The 15934-nt window shown below is 35.4% G+C and overlaps 1 protein-coding gene across 2 annotated transcripts; it reads right to left on the reverse strand.

Annotated features, from left to right (window-relative positions):
* Positions 1–233: 233 nt before the first annotated feature.
* LOC127453452 (probable C-mannosyltransferase DPY19L1) lies at positions 234–14497 on the reverse strand. 2 transcript variants are annotated; one of them, XR_007899410.1, is made up of 23 exons: positions 13877–14497; positions 13498–13522; positions 12612–12699; positions 12261–12398; positions 12004–12124; positions 10967–11060; positions 10701–10758; positions 10493–10584; positions 10000–10099; positions 8434–8511; positions 8130–8216; positions 7715–7774; positions 7539–7619; positions 7316–7417; positions 7132–7203; positions 6969–7039; positions 5180–5204; positions 4890–5009; positions 4523–4697; positions 4260–4359; positions 1841–1966; positions 1502–1727; positions 234–1040 (listed from the first exon to the last, which is right to left on the reverse strand). XR_007899410.1 is itself a non-coding variant. In XM_051719804.1 (22 exons), exons 1-22 carry the CDS (start codon positions 14082–14084, stop codon positions 1556–1558), a joined length of 2193 nt encoding a protein of 730 aa, XP_051575764.1. In that variant the 5' UTR covers positions 14085–14497; the 3' UTR covers positions 234–1555. The 2 variants fall into 2 exon arrangements, 1 of the variants encoding a protein (XP_051575764.1); XM_051719804.1 differs by having other exon boundaries at positions 234–1727.
* Positions 14498–15934: the final 1437 nt, after the last annotated feature.

Below are 15934 nucleotides of genomic sequence, written 5' to 3' on the forward strand. Positions count from 1 at the left end.
CTGACTACCTCATCTACAGTTGGGTCACACTGATATTTGGCCACAGTGGCAACAACAAAAGTCCAAACTGCCTATGAATCAGGGATGCAAAAGGTTATCAATCACAGATGGTCAGCTTCCTTGGATTTTGTTCCCTTGAATAAGCTTAGTGCCTATTTAAAGTGATTTTATTTACTAAAATAAAAACATTAATGAACACCTGAAGAATCTGAGATTGAATAGGGACAATTTTATTAGCAAATTAAAAGGTACAGCTGAATACACTCAAGCAAAATAAAGTCTAAAATTGTAATCCAATTCCACTAAAATAAATATATACCCCATCAAAGCCATATTGCTGTAAATGATGAACATATTCAAAACACCAATTTAATATTGAGAAATATACAAGATTAAATTTGGAGAGAACAAAAGCAACAGTGTCCTATAATGGTTCAAGAAAACTAAACATCCGATAAATCAAAGAGAAAAAAACAAAGTGGATGAGTTTCCTGAAGACAGTTCACATGCGTAATTGTTACCCATTGCATGAACAATCGCATGACCATTAGAACACATAACACTACAAATAACTTTAATAACACTATGGCAGTGATTCCAGTTTCTCTGTTTAATTTAAAAAGACTATTCTCATTAAAATCACTATAACCATGACATCAGGAAAGACAGTTGGGGAACTGAAACATACTGCAACCTGGCACAAACTTGTCTAAAAACATGCAATGCACTGACAGATGAGAAGTGAGCATAACACTGAAGGTATAAATGACTGCTCCAACTGAAAAAATGTCTGAGCAATATCTGACAATATCTTTATAACAAAGTTTAGAATACTATTTCACAACAAAATGCTTTTCCAATAATGCATAGCCTTGACCATGATTTTCATACCTAAAACCTAAAAGTAACAGAGTAACAAGCAGTATTTGACTAATAAAACCGAGTCGGTAGAATTTAAAAATATATCAATATAAACTGTATCATACTCCTTCCTCAAAGTGTATAAGTAATGTTTGTAGGTCACTTTGGTTAGAGAACATCTGCAAAAAAACAAATGTACATTTTAGAACTTTACAAAAGGGGTTTATAAATCTTGAACACGTTCATCCACAGGTCAGCCCTAAAATAGCTTAAATAAAATACAGTATTCTATGCACAGAAAGTGAAATGACTAAGGTAAACAATGTTGAAAATCTTTCAACCTTTGAAAAACATCTGGACCTTAACTAAACAGCAAACAGCAGCACAATGGATGGGAAAAATCACAGTCATCCAAATAACAAAATAAATACATTTCAACAAGCATGGGAGCAGATGGTTAAGGAAAATAGTTTCAATACTGATTGACTATCTGCAGATTGACTATCACCTGATTTACCATGGTTTAAACATCTGTTTAATCAAAATAAAACTGACACCAAAGTGGCAAAAGCAGATCTCAAGAAAAAACAGGACTGCCCTTTACAAAAATAATCATTACTGTGAATATTCTCACACTTACGTATCAAAGACAGGAAAACAGAAGGGTCTACGTTTTTGGGGGTTGGGGGCACTGTCATCTGATATCTTTAACTGTTTTGGGAACTCGAAGGACTTTGTAAATGCTGTTGTGAAAGACAGTGGAGAAGTGGGGTCGTGAATCCTTAGACATGAGAGTACAAAGTGGCACTTTTCCTGCATTTTGGGTGTCTTCCACATCCCAAATCTCAGGCATGCTGCAACCAGGCCTGGAGATTATGAAAAATATTGTGCGAGACAAAAAAAAAAAATTACTTATCAAACCTAGTGGTACAAATTGAAGTATGCAAGTTATGATAAGGCCTCAAAAAGAAGCACTTACTTTGAGCGTCTGGTGCACCACGAGTCCTCTAGGATGAAGTAGTCCACCTGCAACTTTATCAAGTTCCTCTTTACTTCCTCGGCTGGCTTCCGGCTGTACATGGCATATACCATCTTTGTTCTTTCTCTGAAATAAAAATGCAAAGTTAAAATCACACATTTTGTATCTACAGTAGGTAAACGAACATCATCATAACAGTATAATATTAACCCTTAAATAAATGTGAATTTCACCAAACACCCTTCCATATTCGGGACTTTAGAAACCCAGCATGTATATCCGTAACAAATGGATCTACAAAATGCCCAGATAGTGTAACATTTAAGACAATTAGAAAATAATAGAATAAAATAAATATTTTTTAAATATATTTTGATGTTTTCATTTTCATATATCAAAGAGATAATGCAACAAATCAGGACAAATCTAGAACAGGATTAATTAATTTCACACTAAAATTTCATGAGATGTAAATGGCTGTCAAACTCATATTGAGTTACACATAACACATAAGCTACACAAGTGTTTTCTCAGGAACTTATTGAGTATAAATAGACTCACAACTGCTCTAATTTCAGTAGTACACCAAAATGTCAATTGTCATATCATACTGTTCATGTGCTGTACTTGCTATAGTTTACTTCCATGTTGTTTCTTCATCAAATAGCAATGTCAAATGTAAATCAAGTCAATCACTGAAACAACACCTTGAGTAACAAATAGCATGTATAATGTTTGTGTACACGCATTTAGGATACTGATAATTCACCAATGTCACACAGAAAATCAACGTGATATAGTATTTATTTGTATGAATATAGTAATCATTACTCTTGTAATAAACGAAGAAATAGATATCCTGTGACAGTAACCTTTATATATATATATATATATATGATGGCTAAAAGTTTGGAATAATGTACAGATTTTGCTCTTATGGAAAGAAATTGGTACTTTTATTCACCAAAGTGGCATTCAACTGATCACAGTGTATAGTCAGGACATTAATAACATGAAAAATTACTATTACAATTTGAAAAAAAAATGTCCAGAACTTCTTAAACTACTTCAAAGACTTCTCATCAAAAAATCCTCCACATGCAGCAATGACAGCTTTGCAGATGCTTGGCATTCTAGCTGTCAGTTTGTCCAGATACTCAGGTGACTTTTCACCCCACACTTCCTGTAGCACTTGCCATAGATGTGGCTGTCATATCGGGCACTTCTCACACACCTTACAGTCTAGCTGATCCCACAAAAGCTCAATGGGGTTAAGATCCATAACACTCTTTTCCAATTATCTGTTGTCCAATGTCTGTGTTTCTTTGCCCACTCTAACCTTTTCTTTTGGTTTTTCTGTTTCAAAAGTGGCTTTTTCTTTGCAATTCTTCCCATAAGGCCTGCACCCCTGAGTCTTCTCTTTACTGTTGTACATGAAACTGGTGTTGAGCGGATAGAATTCAATGAAGCTGTCAGCTGAGGACATGTGAGGCATCTATTTCTCAAACTAGAGACTCTGATGTACTTATCCTCTTGTTTAGTTGTACATCTGGCCTTTCACATCTCTTTCTGTCCTTGTTAGAGCCAGTTGTCCTTAGTCTTTGAAGACTAGTGTACACCTTTGGATGAAATCTTCAGTTTTTTAGCAATTTCAAGCATTGTATAGCCTTCATTCCGCAAAACAATTATTGACTGGCGAGTTTCTAGAGAAAGCTGTTTCTTTTTTGCCATTTTTGAGCTAATATTGACCTTTAGACATGCCAGTCTATTGCATACTGTGGCAACTCAAAAAGAAACACAAAGACAACATTAAGCTTCATATAATGAACCAAATAGCTTTCAGCTGTCTTTGATATAATGGCAAGTGATTTTCTAGTACCAAATTAGCAATTTAGCATGATTACTCAAGGATAAGGTGTTGGAGTGATGGCTGCTGGAAATGGGGCCTGTCTAGATTTGATCAAAAATGACTTTTTTTCAAATAGAGATGATGTTTTTTACATCAGTAATGTCCTGACTATATTTGTAATCAACTGAATGCCACTTTGGTGAATTAAAGTACCAATTTCCTTCCGAAACAGCAAAATCTGTACATTATTCCAAACTTTTGGCCGCCAGTGTGTGTGTATATATATATATATATATATATCAGTAAATATCTATATACACATTTACATATTTTATATACATTTTGTGTGTGTGTGTATGTGTGTGTGTATGTAACACTATTTATAACAGAAAGATTGAAGCATACTAAAGGTGTGTGGGCACAGCTCCAAAAAATGAATGAGGTACAGGGTGTGGAATGAGGTCCCGGGTGACTAAAGACCTGAGGTATGGGTTTAATGGTTAAAGTAAAATATATATATTTATACATATATAATTTTTATTTATATATTGCATGCTACATTATGTCTACCTCAATCCTGCATCCTCGTAATGTGGATGATTGACGATGGCTCTGTTAGTGGACAGTTTTACACTAGCCATGGTGGGCATAGCACCAGCAAACACAGCATCTACAGCAATATTACACACAACATTCCATTAATGCAAGGATCACAAATTGGTCACATTATGCAACGCATTATTCATAGATATATTAATTTTATATAGATAATGCATGGCATAGAGTAACATCTAAAAGAAAGACCCAATTGTTAAAATGATAGAATTTCTCACTAGGGCTCGAGTTGTCCTTGATCCACTCCAAGAGCTGCTCTTGTGGAAAGTTGCTGAATTCTCCTATGATGCCCCATTGACTCTGCAGGTTGGCTACTCCTTGGATCGCCATCATGGACAATATTGCAACGACTATAATTTGAAGTTTAAATTTCTGTCCTATCCAGCCAAACAGCTGCAATTAAAAAGCCAAATAAATATTCACAGTAAAAAAATCAGTGAGTAAAAACCAACCACATCTTACATGTGTAAAACTTGTCCTAATTTGGGACAAGATGTGGCTTTATTGCATTGTCTCAAGCTAATACTCTAAAGCAGTGAGTGTAGCTTGGTCACTTATAAAGAGTAAATAGTTTTAAATGGTCACCTGTCTGGAGCAGATTAAACAGGACATGATGCACATGTGAGGAGTAAGGAACAGCTTCAGTCTCATAATGAGCACAGCCAACACTGCAAATGCTACCAGCTGTAGACTGTGGTACACCAGCTAGAGACAGACCAGAGACCAACAAGTTCAGTTCACCCTGTGCGATATCAACTACTACTCTATGGGTCACTACATAACTTATGACACAAAATATGAAGTCATTTCACGTCTATATCAATATTATGTCAATATGGTTAAAAAGAACAAGTTTGAAATGAAAACAATCGTACCACTCCATTCGCCAACACTTGGGTCCTGAAATATTAAAGAGATCCAAAGAAACAGCCATCATTTTTATACAAAGTAATTTTTACCATTAACCATATTAAAAGTATCTTTTAAAATCTATTATTTATTTTTACTACAGTAATATACAGTACTGTGCAAAAGTTTTAGGCACTTGTGAAACGTTGCATAGTGAGGATGTCTTCAAAAATAATGCCATAAATAGTTTGTATTTATCACTTAATGTCATACATAGTCCAGTAAACATAAAAAAAAAAAAGCTAAATCAATATTAAGTGTGACCACATTTGCCTTCAAAACAGCACTGATTCTCCTAGGTACACCTGGACACAGTTATTCTTGGTTGTTGGCAGATAGGATGTTCTGTATCTTCATATAATCCCAGACTGGGGGGGCGGGGGGGCGGGCATGCCATCTGTTGCAGGGCTCCCTGTTCTTCTATTCTATTCTATTTGTAAAAGGAACATTTGGGAGTCTAAAATGTATATTTCCTATTGACACACTAAAGCTGAAGATATAAATAACTATCTTAAGACAAATGTTTTTGTTAAACATCTTATGTGCCTAAGACTTTTGCACAGTACTGTGTGTGTGTATATATATATATATATATATATATACACATACACACACACACACACACATACATACATACATACATACACGCACACACACGACCCCAATTCCGAAAAAGTTGGGACAGTATGAAAAATGCTGATAAAAACAAAAAGGAGTGATTTTTAAATTATATTCACCCTTTGCTATATTGAAAGCACTACAACTACACATTATATATATGTTTTACCTTGTGAATTTCATTGTTTTTTTTGAATGTACCATAATTTCAAATCAGATGATTGCAACACGCTTCAAAAAATCTGGGACAGTTGAGTGTTTACCACTCTGAAACATCACCATTTCTTCTAATAACACTTATTAAGCATTTGGGCACTGAAGACACAAGTTTGTTAAATTTAGAAAGTGGAATTTTCCCCTATTCATCCATTATGCAGGTCTTCAGCTGCGCAATTGTACCGGGTCTTCATTGCCGTATAGTGTGCTTCATAATGCGCCACACATTCTCAATTGGAGACAGGTCAGGACTGCAAGCAGGCCAGTCTAGTACACACATTCTCTGCTTACACAGCCATGCACTTGTAATGTGGACAGTATGTGGTTTGAAGATGTCCTGCTGGAAAATGCAGGGACATCCCCTGGAAAAGACGGTGCTGGATGGCAGTATTATGTTGCTCCAAAATTTGTTCATTTCTGTCTGCATTAATGGTGCCCTCACACAGCCCTGGCCCATATAGACACTGGCTTTTGGACTTGACGCTGATAACAGTTTGGATGGTCCTTTTCCTCTTTGGCCAGGAGAACACGGCGGATGTGTTTTTCAAAAACTATTTGAAATGTGGACTTGTCGGACCAAAAAACACGGTTCCACTGTTCTACTTTCCATCTAAGGTGAGACTGAGCCCAGAGAAGTCTGCAGCGCTTCTGAACGTCTTAACTTGCATCTGTGGATGCAGCGGCGAGTGGTGTTGACTAACAAAGGTTTTCTAAAGTAATCCCAACAGAGGTGGGTAGAGTATCCAAAAACTTTACTCAAGTAAAAGTACAATTACATTAAAAAAATATATTTTTTTTAATATAGTATATTATTTGTGTTACCATTACCGAAACCTTTTTTCTTTTCTGTCAATTTTTTTTAATAATGGTTAAATTATATAGAACCAAATTAAGTTTAAAACATGCATATAGAATACTTACTGCTCTGTTTCATTATCCTCACACTTGTTTGTCTCACCATTTCCGAGAAACATAATAATGTCCCGTATAGTCTGTACTGAGGAAGAGAGAAAAATGAGGCAAATTTCCCAATACTAACGATAGGGAAATTATTGAATCCATTATGCAAGCAAGAACAACTCACCCTCCCAGCAATGAAACCCACAATCAGCATATTAACTGGAAGCAGCAAGGTTTTGATGTAGCGGAAAAGAGTCTGAAAATATTACGTACAGTGAAGAAAGTTAAGGGGGTGCTGGTGGAAAGAAATCTTATGCATGAAAACAATCTGTAAATATGCTACAGAATGCCCTGCCAATATTACTTACGTCTGCTTCAATGAAGTCAAACTCAGCTGCACATGTGTACATCATTGTGTCAAAGTCTTTGTAGCTTGTGAACTTGGATTTGATCAAACTGTTGATGTGAGCCTACACAAAGAAACAAGTACTCAGAAAGGTTCAATGGACTCCTCAGGCTAAAGCTAACTGATGTTCACAGCAAAAGAAAACAGCACTGCATGGTGCACACCACTGTTCTCATCTTACTCACATCATCTGATGCCCCCAAGATCACAGAGAGCATGAACTTAAGAATTACAGTAGAGACCACCCATGCGAGGCACTGCATGATCTAACAGAAACAACAACAAGAGATTATACATTGCTCAGTCCAGTCAGTGAGCACATTTCCAGTGATGCATCAGTCTGTAATGGACGTTTTCTTACCCACGTGAAGAGCCCAGGTTTGAAAGTACCAACAAAATGGTCCCTAAGAGCAATGACCCCCTGGAACAAGAGTAGATCAATCACTTTACCTGAGATGACACTGGCAGCTTCCATTCAGTATGTCTGTGTTTGAGATCAACTTTTTACATGTACTTTGCACTTAGTCTTGTGCACTTAGTCTGTGCTCGATTATTTGTCACAGAGTCATCAGCATTGCCTGGCATTATTTGGCTTTTTAAAATTTTGGGTTTAAGTTGGCAGAGCTGAGTCATGTTTATCAATGTATACCATTTATCATATCAGCCTCTGATGTACGTAGAAACCATCCATACTACCCTGTGATTTTTTCTGAGTAACAAGTGAGTGTGAACGCAGCATAAAGCCCTCAGACAGGAGGTCCATCTGTCCAACTCACCCAGATGGAGACCAGAGAAGAGGCGTAGAAGGACGTCAGCAGCATTGAGTTCCCGAACATTAGAAGGAAACAGACGGCCAAGGAAATCTGTGAGGAGTGTTTCTGGTCAGTTCTTTAGTAAATTGGAAATGACAACATAACCAACATGAAAATACTTGTTAAAAGTAACACTTTTATCAACTCCATTTCCACTGAACCATCACGTGCCCCTCTATTTAGTCACATGTTCAGGAGAGTCCTCAATGCGCTCTCATTCTCAACTCACAATACATCCATAAAGTCTATATTACTTAAAATCCATTACCATGTGTGTCACTAAGAGGGACTGCATTTTCACTGGGCTCAGATATCCAAGGATATATGAAGCAAACAGGGAGGCCACCTGTAAAACACAAACGTTTTTGTTAAAACATCCTATGCTATATCTTTCTGCAAAACATTTTATCTCATCATCATTGAAATTGAAAATGGGAAAGCAAAATTTTCCTGAAGCAAGAAATTATTATCTACATGATTATCTTCAATATGATTGCTTCAGGCAGAAATATTACCATTACAAAGACTCTAAAGATCAACAGATACTGGTTTTTAAAGAGTGATACAATACTGAATATTTTTCTGTTCAATTGTCCGATAACCGATATGCATAACAGATTTTTATTTCCCGTTTTATTTCTGCTTTTAGGCACAATGATAACTTAATCATTAATCAATAACCTCTGAAGGTACACTGCTTTACAAAACTACAAAGTAATACTGTGTCTACAAAGAATTCATTTAACTTCTTATAGTTGCAAAATACTAGAGCTGCAACAACTAATCGATAAAATCAATAATGAAAATCAACAACAAATTTCATTATCAATTAGCTGGATATATGAGAAGAGCACAGAGAAGCTCCAGTGACATCACTTTACAGCCCAGTGAAAAAATGTGTTGCATGATGAAACTCATTTATTAAATGACGGAGACAAAGTGAAGCATACACTATGGTTGTAGTAAATGTATTTTTGAAAAGAATATTTTAGAAACATGCAATCAGTAACAATACTTTTTTTAAATTACAATATTAATTAATACCTAATGTATGTAATCAGCATATGAATCTAATATAATTATGAATTTTTCACCTGAGCAGAATTATTAATATTTCTATTCTGGTGTCACCATTGCCCTCTGCTGGTCTGATTTTAATTCCCACTCTATCCCAATGGATCATTTTGAACTTTAATGAACAGTACTTTTTGGTAAGTTCTACAAGTAAAGGAAAATAACTGTTTTGCATATGTCCTAAAAGTAATAATAATAATAATAAAATTATTCAAACTTAACTTTTCATGATTCAGGTTTTGTTTAAAGTTTTGTGGGAGTATCGAATCGTGAATTAAGTACCGTGAATCAAATCAAATCTTAATGCCCTTTATAATTTCTGTTTTGTTTTTTGAAACTCACATTTTCAATAAAATACAGGAAATAACATTTTTGCTTTTTATTCAATTAATCAATTCATTGAAGATATAATCGAAGATTAATCGATTATCAAAATAATTGTTAGTTGCAGCCCTACAAAATACTCTTTTGCAGAGCCCCTCACTTAATTAATATTTAAGATCTAAAGTCTTTTGTATCTAAATTTCTCTGTAATCCCGATGGTCAAACCAATTGTCGGTCTATCTCTACTTAAATCTACTGTTGTAAATAAGTGTACTCAAGCTTTCAGGTGTAATCAAATTGCATTAAATAATATCAGTGAAACTAAATATTACAATGGGCTTGCCTTGTGTCCTTCCTTCTTCGTATATCAGCATTTAGACACTATGTGAGTTTAGTTCAGTTTGCCAGTGATCTTGTCTTCTCTTCCATCACTCACCTGGGTAAGTAAGACGAACTGGGCGAATTGCCAAGGCAGCATGAAGAAAATATTAGAGATACCCAGAGCCATCATGGTATTTCTACTTGGGTTCTTTGTCCTTCCAAAAAAAAAAAAAATTCACAAAGACCTTAAATTCATCAACTAATCCAAAAGTAACCCTTTAATTAAAATACATATCAACACATAACCCTCACAAAACAATTGTGGCGATTCAGAATCAGAATCAGCTTTATTGCCAAGTATGCTTACACATACATGTGTAAGCATGTGTAACATACTTGTGTAAAATTGGTTGGAGAAAAATACAAACAAATTGCTTTTATGTTTAATGTCATTTTTTTTACATCAAGAAGGAAGTGAGGTTTTCATTAAGTATAATATCTGTCTGATCTAGAGTCATCTCAAATAATAGTAAAGAAATAAAGAGTGAACATGGACTAAATGTGCCAAGAAAAACCCTACTATGATCTAACGATTACAGCAAATTCACCGGAGGATGTACGTGACCAGAAGCATCTGTAGAACCAGAAAGGGGTAGGAGAAGCTTTCTCTGAGGGGAGGAGTCCACATAACCCGTGTGCTCTAAGATTCAAGGATTTAAAAAGGAAGACACAAATGTTCTTAATGCTTCTGCAAATATGAGATGTGGTACAAGCAGGACATTCTATACATATTTTTAAAAAACAAATTTGCTTTACTTCTCCATGGTTAAAGAAGAAACACAGAACTGTAGCAGTGCCACCCAGTCGACTGCCACTATAAGAAAAAGATAGTGGATAATGCAATTGTTTTATTTTAACAGGGAAACTTTTGATTTACTTTTACAAAATACTAGGATGTTATGATCAACCATTGCAAACTAAACCAATCTTAAAAGACATGCTTTCTTTCAGTAGTGAATATTGTACTACATAACTAATTCTCATTTAAGGAGTGTAATCTAGGACATCAAGTGCTCCATTACCTCAGAAATGTTCCATAAATGAAAAACAGGCTCATCATTGCTCCATTTAACAGGAAAACAAAAGTGACATAAAAGTATGCAGGGTCCCCCAAACCTGAAAAAAGCCACTAAATTTAATATAATATCTTGGTGTTAAATGCCTAATTTGTTTTTCGAATCAAAGACACTTTAAAAATAAACCTTCCATTATTATAAGTGACTGTGTGTTAGCAAAAGTGAAGTTGTCAAAGAAGTCAAAACATTCCATAATAAGAATAGCTCTGTTTTAACATTTCTACACTCTTAAAGTGTGAACACAAAAATGTAAATTCTCTCATCATTTACTCAGCCTCATGTCATCCCGGATGTGAATGGCTTTCTTTCTTCTGCTGAACACAAACAAAGATTTATTTCAGCTCTGTAGGTCCATACAATGCCAGTGAAGATGGCCAGAAATTTGAAGCTACAAAAAGGACATAAAGGCAGCATAAAATTAATCCATACGACTCCAGTGGTTAAATACATCCAGAAGCGAAATGATAGGTGTGGATGAGAAACAGATTAATATTTAAGTCCTTTTTACAATACTTTCTCCTCCCTGCCCTGTAGGTGGCGATATGCATGAAGAATGCGAATAGCCAAAAACAAAAGAAGAAAAAAAGTTAAACTGAAAGTGGAGATTTATAGTAAAAAAAAAAAAAAGGACTTAAATATTAATCTGTTTCTCACTCACACCTATCATATCACTTCTGAAGACATGGAATTAACCACTGGAGTCATATGGATTACTTTTATGCTGCCTTTATATGCTTTTTGGACCTTCAGTATTCTGGCCACCATTCACTTGAATTGTATGGACCTATAGAGCTGCTGAAATATTCTTCTCAAAATCTTCATCTGTGTTCTGCAGAAGAAAGAAAGTCATACACATCAGAGATGGCATGAGGGTGAGTAAATGATGAGAGAATTTAAATTTTTAGGTGAACTATTTCTTTAATATTTAACACTGAGTATCTGTACATCCAAATAGATATTTGCACCAAACAAAGCTCTAATACCTTCACAACTCTCCACTGGCTCAAGTCCCTCCCCTCGGTTGATAGTCCAACACATCTTGGTAGGGATCCCAAAGAAATCCATTGAGCTGCTGTATACTCTGTACCAGCTGGCCAAGAACACCTGCCGTTAAAGGGAGAGAATAGGGTATTGTGTTGACTTTTGAGCTCTGTGAGGCACAGGCAAATACTTTGAAATGGCAAACAGATTTAATTAATATTTAGAACAGTCTATATAGAGATGTGACAAGACCTCTCACCTCAGGGTACAAGTTGAACCTCTTTAAGGTGTTTATCACCAAAGGGTATTCAGTGAGCCGGTCGTTCATAATCATGTATAGACCACTCATGAAGGAAGGAGCCTTAATGATGGTTTTGAAGTATGAGTAATACAGCCCCTATAGAGACAGAATACCATACACAACTGCAATAACATCTTTGCATCCAGGAAGAGGGCATGTATGCAAATGTATTCAAGTGGGGTATAAGAAATGAAAGGTGGAAGATGGGGACCAATCACACATTTACATTCCCATGAGACAAATGATTAACATGTCATTGGACATAATTTTTTTTTTTTAAATATACTTTGAATAAGAAACAATAATAACCATCTCTGTTCGAAAAGCCATCTCCTTCTCCAAGGATGACATGTGTGAAAAGTGTCTGTCATTTTCAAATAGGTGTGAGAGATGATACCTGAGAAACATGCAAAGGAGATCATTAATTCTATCACAACTCACAATCGCTTTGAGGAACATTAAAGGGATCACCCAAAAAAATTAAAAATCTCTAATTTTTTTTTACTCACCCTCATGCCATCTAAGATGCATATGACTTTCTTTGTTCTGCAGAACACAAACAATGATTTTTAGAAGAATATCTCAGCTCTGTAGGTCCATTCGATGCAAGTGAATGGTGGCTAGAACTTTGAAGGTCCAAAAAGCATATAAAGGCAACATAAAAGTAATCCATATGACTCCAGTGTTTAAAGCTGTCTTCAGAAGTGATAAGATAGGTGTGTCGTGTGGGTAATAAACAGGTCAACATTTTTGACTATAAATCTCCACTTTCACTTTCACATTCTTCTACTTTGGTTTTGGCAATTGCAATTTTTCGTGCATATCGCCACAGACTGGACAAAGAGAAGAATATACAGTAAAAAAGGACTTAAATATTGATCCGTCTCTCACTCACACCTATCATATCGCTTCAGAGGACATGGTTTAAACCACTGGAGTCATATGGATTACTTTTATGCTGCATTTATTTTCTTTTTGGCGCTTCAAAGTTCTGGCCACCATTCACTGGCACTGAATGTACCAAAAGAGCCGAGATATTCTTCTAAAAATCTAAAAAGTTTGTGTTCTGCAGAAGAAAGAAAGTCATACACATCTGGGATGGCATGAGGGTGAGTAAATGATGAGAAATGTTACATTTTTGGGTGAACTAGTCTATCCCTTCAAGATCATCTTCAAAAGGTCTAAAACTACTTACCAGTGTAAAAATCCAACAATAACAGCTGTGGAGAAAAATACATCAGTTAGGTTAGGTGTGATTATTTTGCCCAGGTCAGACAGAGTGCTACGTGGCCACATTGGTGGACTCTTTTATCTGACCAATTAGAATGAGTCCCTGTCAGCTGATGTGGCAGAATATGTAACAATAGACATTAATACTTCTTATGTGGTATTTTAATCGATTAACTCTTGTGTTAAAACTGTGTATGGCTAACAAGATCCTGTTAAAATCGTCTAGTTAGTTCAGTGCATGTGTAGTCACCATTGGCTTACAACTGAAGTGTAATGAATTAAACTGATTGGTTGCTAATCTAGAAAACTGTTAGCTACATAGCAGCAAATAAGCAAAGCCTTACCGAGAATCAACACTGTTACTCCTCTTGCAAAAGCGGACGGACTCAAGCCCAATTTGTTTCTTATTACCCCAGAAAAGAGTCCGTTTTTGCTCTGGATAGCTGAGCTTTTTCCATCTTTCCCACGCCTGCTTTTCCCAGACACAGACTGACTCCTGCCTTTCTCACTGCTCTGCTCCTTGGCATTTGATTTTCTCGTTTTAACTACCATATTTTCATATTTCTGTCCGTAAAATGGATCAACAGGAGCCTAGTTACGTTGTAAATATACCGTTTTATTCTGGCAGACGCTTCACGTCTGTAGTCCAGCACAGTTTCTGTGTTTTGGGACTTTGCTGGTCTATTGAATGAAGCGGGCTGCGGGCATCGCCACCATCTGGACGCAGCGCTCAACTGTGCTAATGTGAGCGTGAGTAACCATGGCAACGGATTGACATACTGAAGACCGGCAGTATTTGTTTATTTATTTGCGGGTAACCATAGTAACAAATCTCCTTAACCGAATACCTGTCTATACCATGGTGACATGTCCTTCTGACTGGGGATATTTCAGAAGATTTATGGGCCGTTCACACTGAACGCGTTTTTTTCCCCTTCCCTCTGCACTATTTTTTTAGTTGTTTTTCTATGCAAAATAAATATTGTCGCGCTGCATCTGCGCTCGAGAAAAGACCGTACTTTACGCATTTCAACATCTTCACAAAATTCCATCAGACTGAATTGTGTAATGTTTAACTAAATTAAATTAATAAAAAAAATATATATATATATATATATATATTTATATGTAGTTTTTAATAGTATATTATTAAAGATTATTCGGGTCAAATTGATGTACTGTTTTTTATTAAATTGAAATGCATAAATATTAAAATTATTGTTATTAATATGATGATGATGATTATTATTATTTAGTGTAGCTTTTTTCAGCGCAATAACGTGTCCGGTTTGAACGACCTTTAACGTCTCATTTCCTTTCAGACCCGCCTGATCTGATAGGTCTATCAGTGGACTGGCTTAACAAGGTCCATGTTTCCGACTGTATTACACATGTAATTATTTTTTATTTATTTTGCTAGATAAAGTAGGCTATAGCCCTCTGGGATATTATAAGTTCATATAATATCACAATTGATGATAGGCTACTCCAGCTTCACAGCAAATGAAAAATTATGAACGATAATATATTTCTTAACGCAGTGACTTACTTTAACCATAAATATGTCTAATAGTGATCAGTATTAGTTTATTGTATTGTATTTATGCAGTATAATATAATTTTCACTTTCAGTAAAATTTACGTTACTAAAAAATCGTGTCCCGTTTCTGAGAGATATGTCATGTGCGTGTGCAGGGCTCTACCGAACAAGAGAGAGAGAGCACTGATGATGGACGAATGCTTATGAGAAGTGAACATTTTATTCTCCTTTTTTCCTTTTATTTGCAAAAAAGGACAATGACGCAGTAATTTGACACCATAAATATAGATTAAATTGTGTGTTAACACTTTACAATAAGGTTCCATTCGTTAATATGCATTAATATATTAGGTATCATGATCAAACAATTAACTATATATATATATATATATATATATATATATATATATATATATATATATATATATACACACACACACACACACACACACACACACAGGGAGTAACGGAATACATGTAACGTGATTACGTATTTAAAATACAAAATTGAAGTAACTGTATTCCACTACAGTTACAATTTAAATCATTGGTAATTAGAATACAGTTACATTCAAAAAGTATTTTGATTACTGAAGAGATTACTTTGCATTTTATTGTCATTTGTTTCATTTAATATTTAGTCCTTTCAGATGGAAAACATTTATACATATAAATGATGCGATCCAAAGTGCATTTGAACAGCGGTGAAACACTTTCTTATGATGTGTTACATTCATACGAGCAGACAGAGAAGTAAGTTTGAAGTAAGTTTAGAGCAGAAGAAATAGAAATAAACCTTGTGTAAACTGTCAGCTTTATGCTAAACTAAAATGCTATTTCTAGCCATTTTACATGCACATCT

The sequence above is a fragment of the Myxocyprinus asiaticus genome, chromosome 15 (assembly GCF_019703515.2).
Source record: "Myxocyprinus asiaticus isolate MX2 ecotype Aquarium Trade chromosome 15, UBuf_Myxa_2, whole genome shotgun sequence".
Taxonomy (NCBI): domain Eukaryota; kingdom Metazoa; phylum Chordata; class Actinopteri; order Cypriniformes; family Catostomidae; genus Myxocyprinus; species Myxocyprinus asiaticus.

Bases quoted from the DNA above. Each gene is read 5' to 3' on its own strand.
- LOC127453452 (XM_051719804.1), bottom strand. From the start codon at position 14,084: ATGGTAGTTAAAACGAGAAAATCAAATGCCAAGGAGCAGAGCAGTGAG. The intron at 7,775-8,129 runs GTGAGTTGGACA...CTCTTGTTCCAG, and splicing joins CTTCTCTGGTCTCCATCTGG to GGGGTCATTGCTCTTAGGGA. The intron at 1,967-4,259 runs GTAGACATAATG...TTTTTATTTCAG, and splicing joins TACGAGGATGCAGGATTGAG to AGAAAGAACAAAGATGGTAT.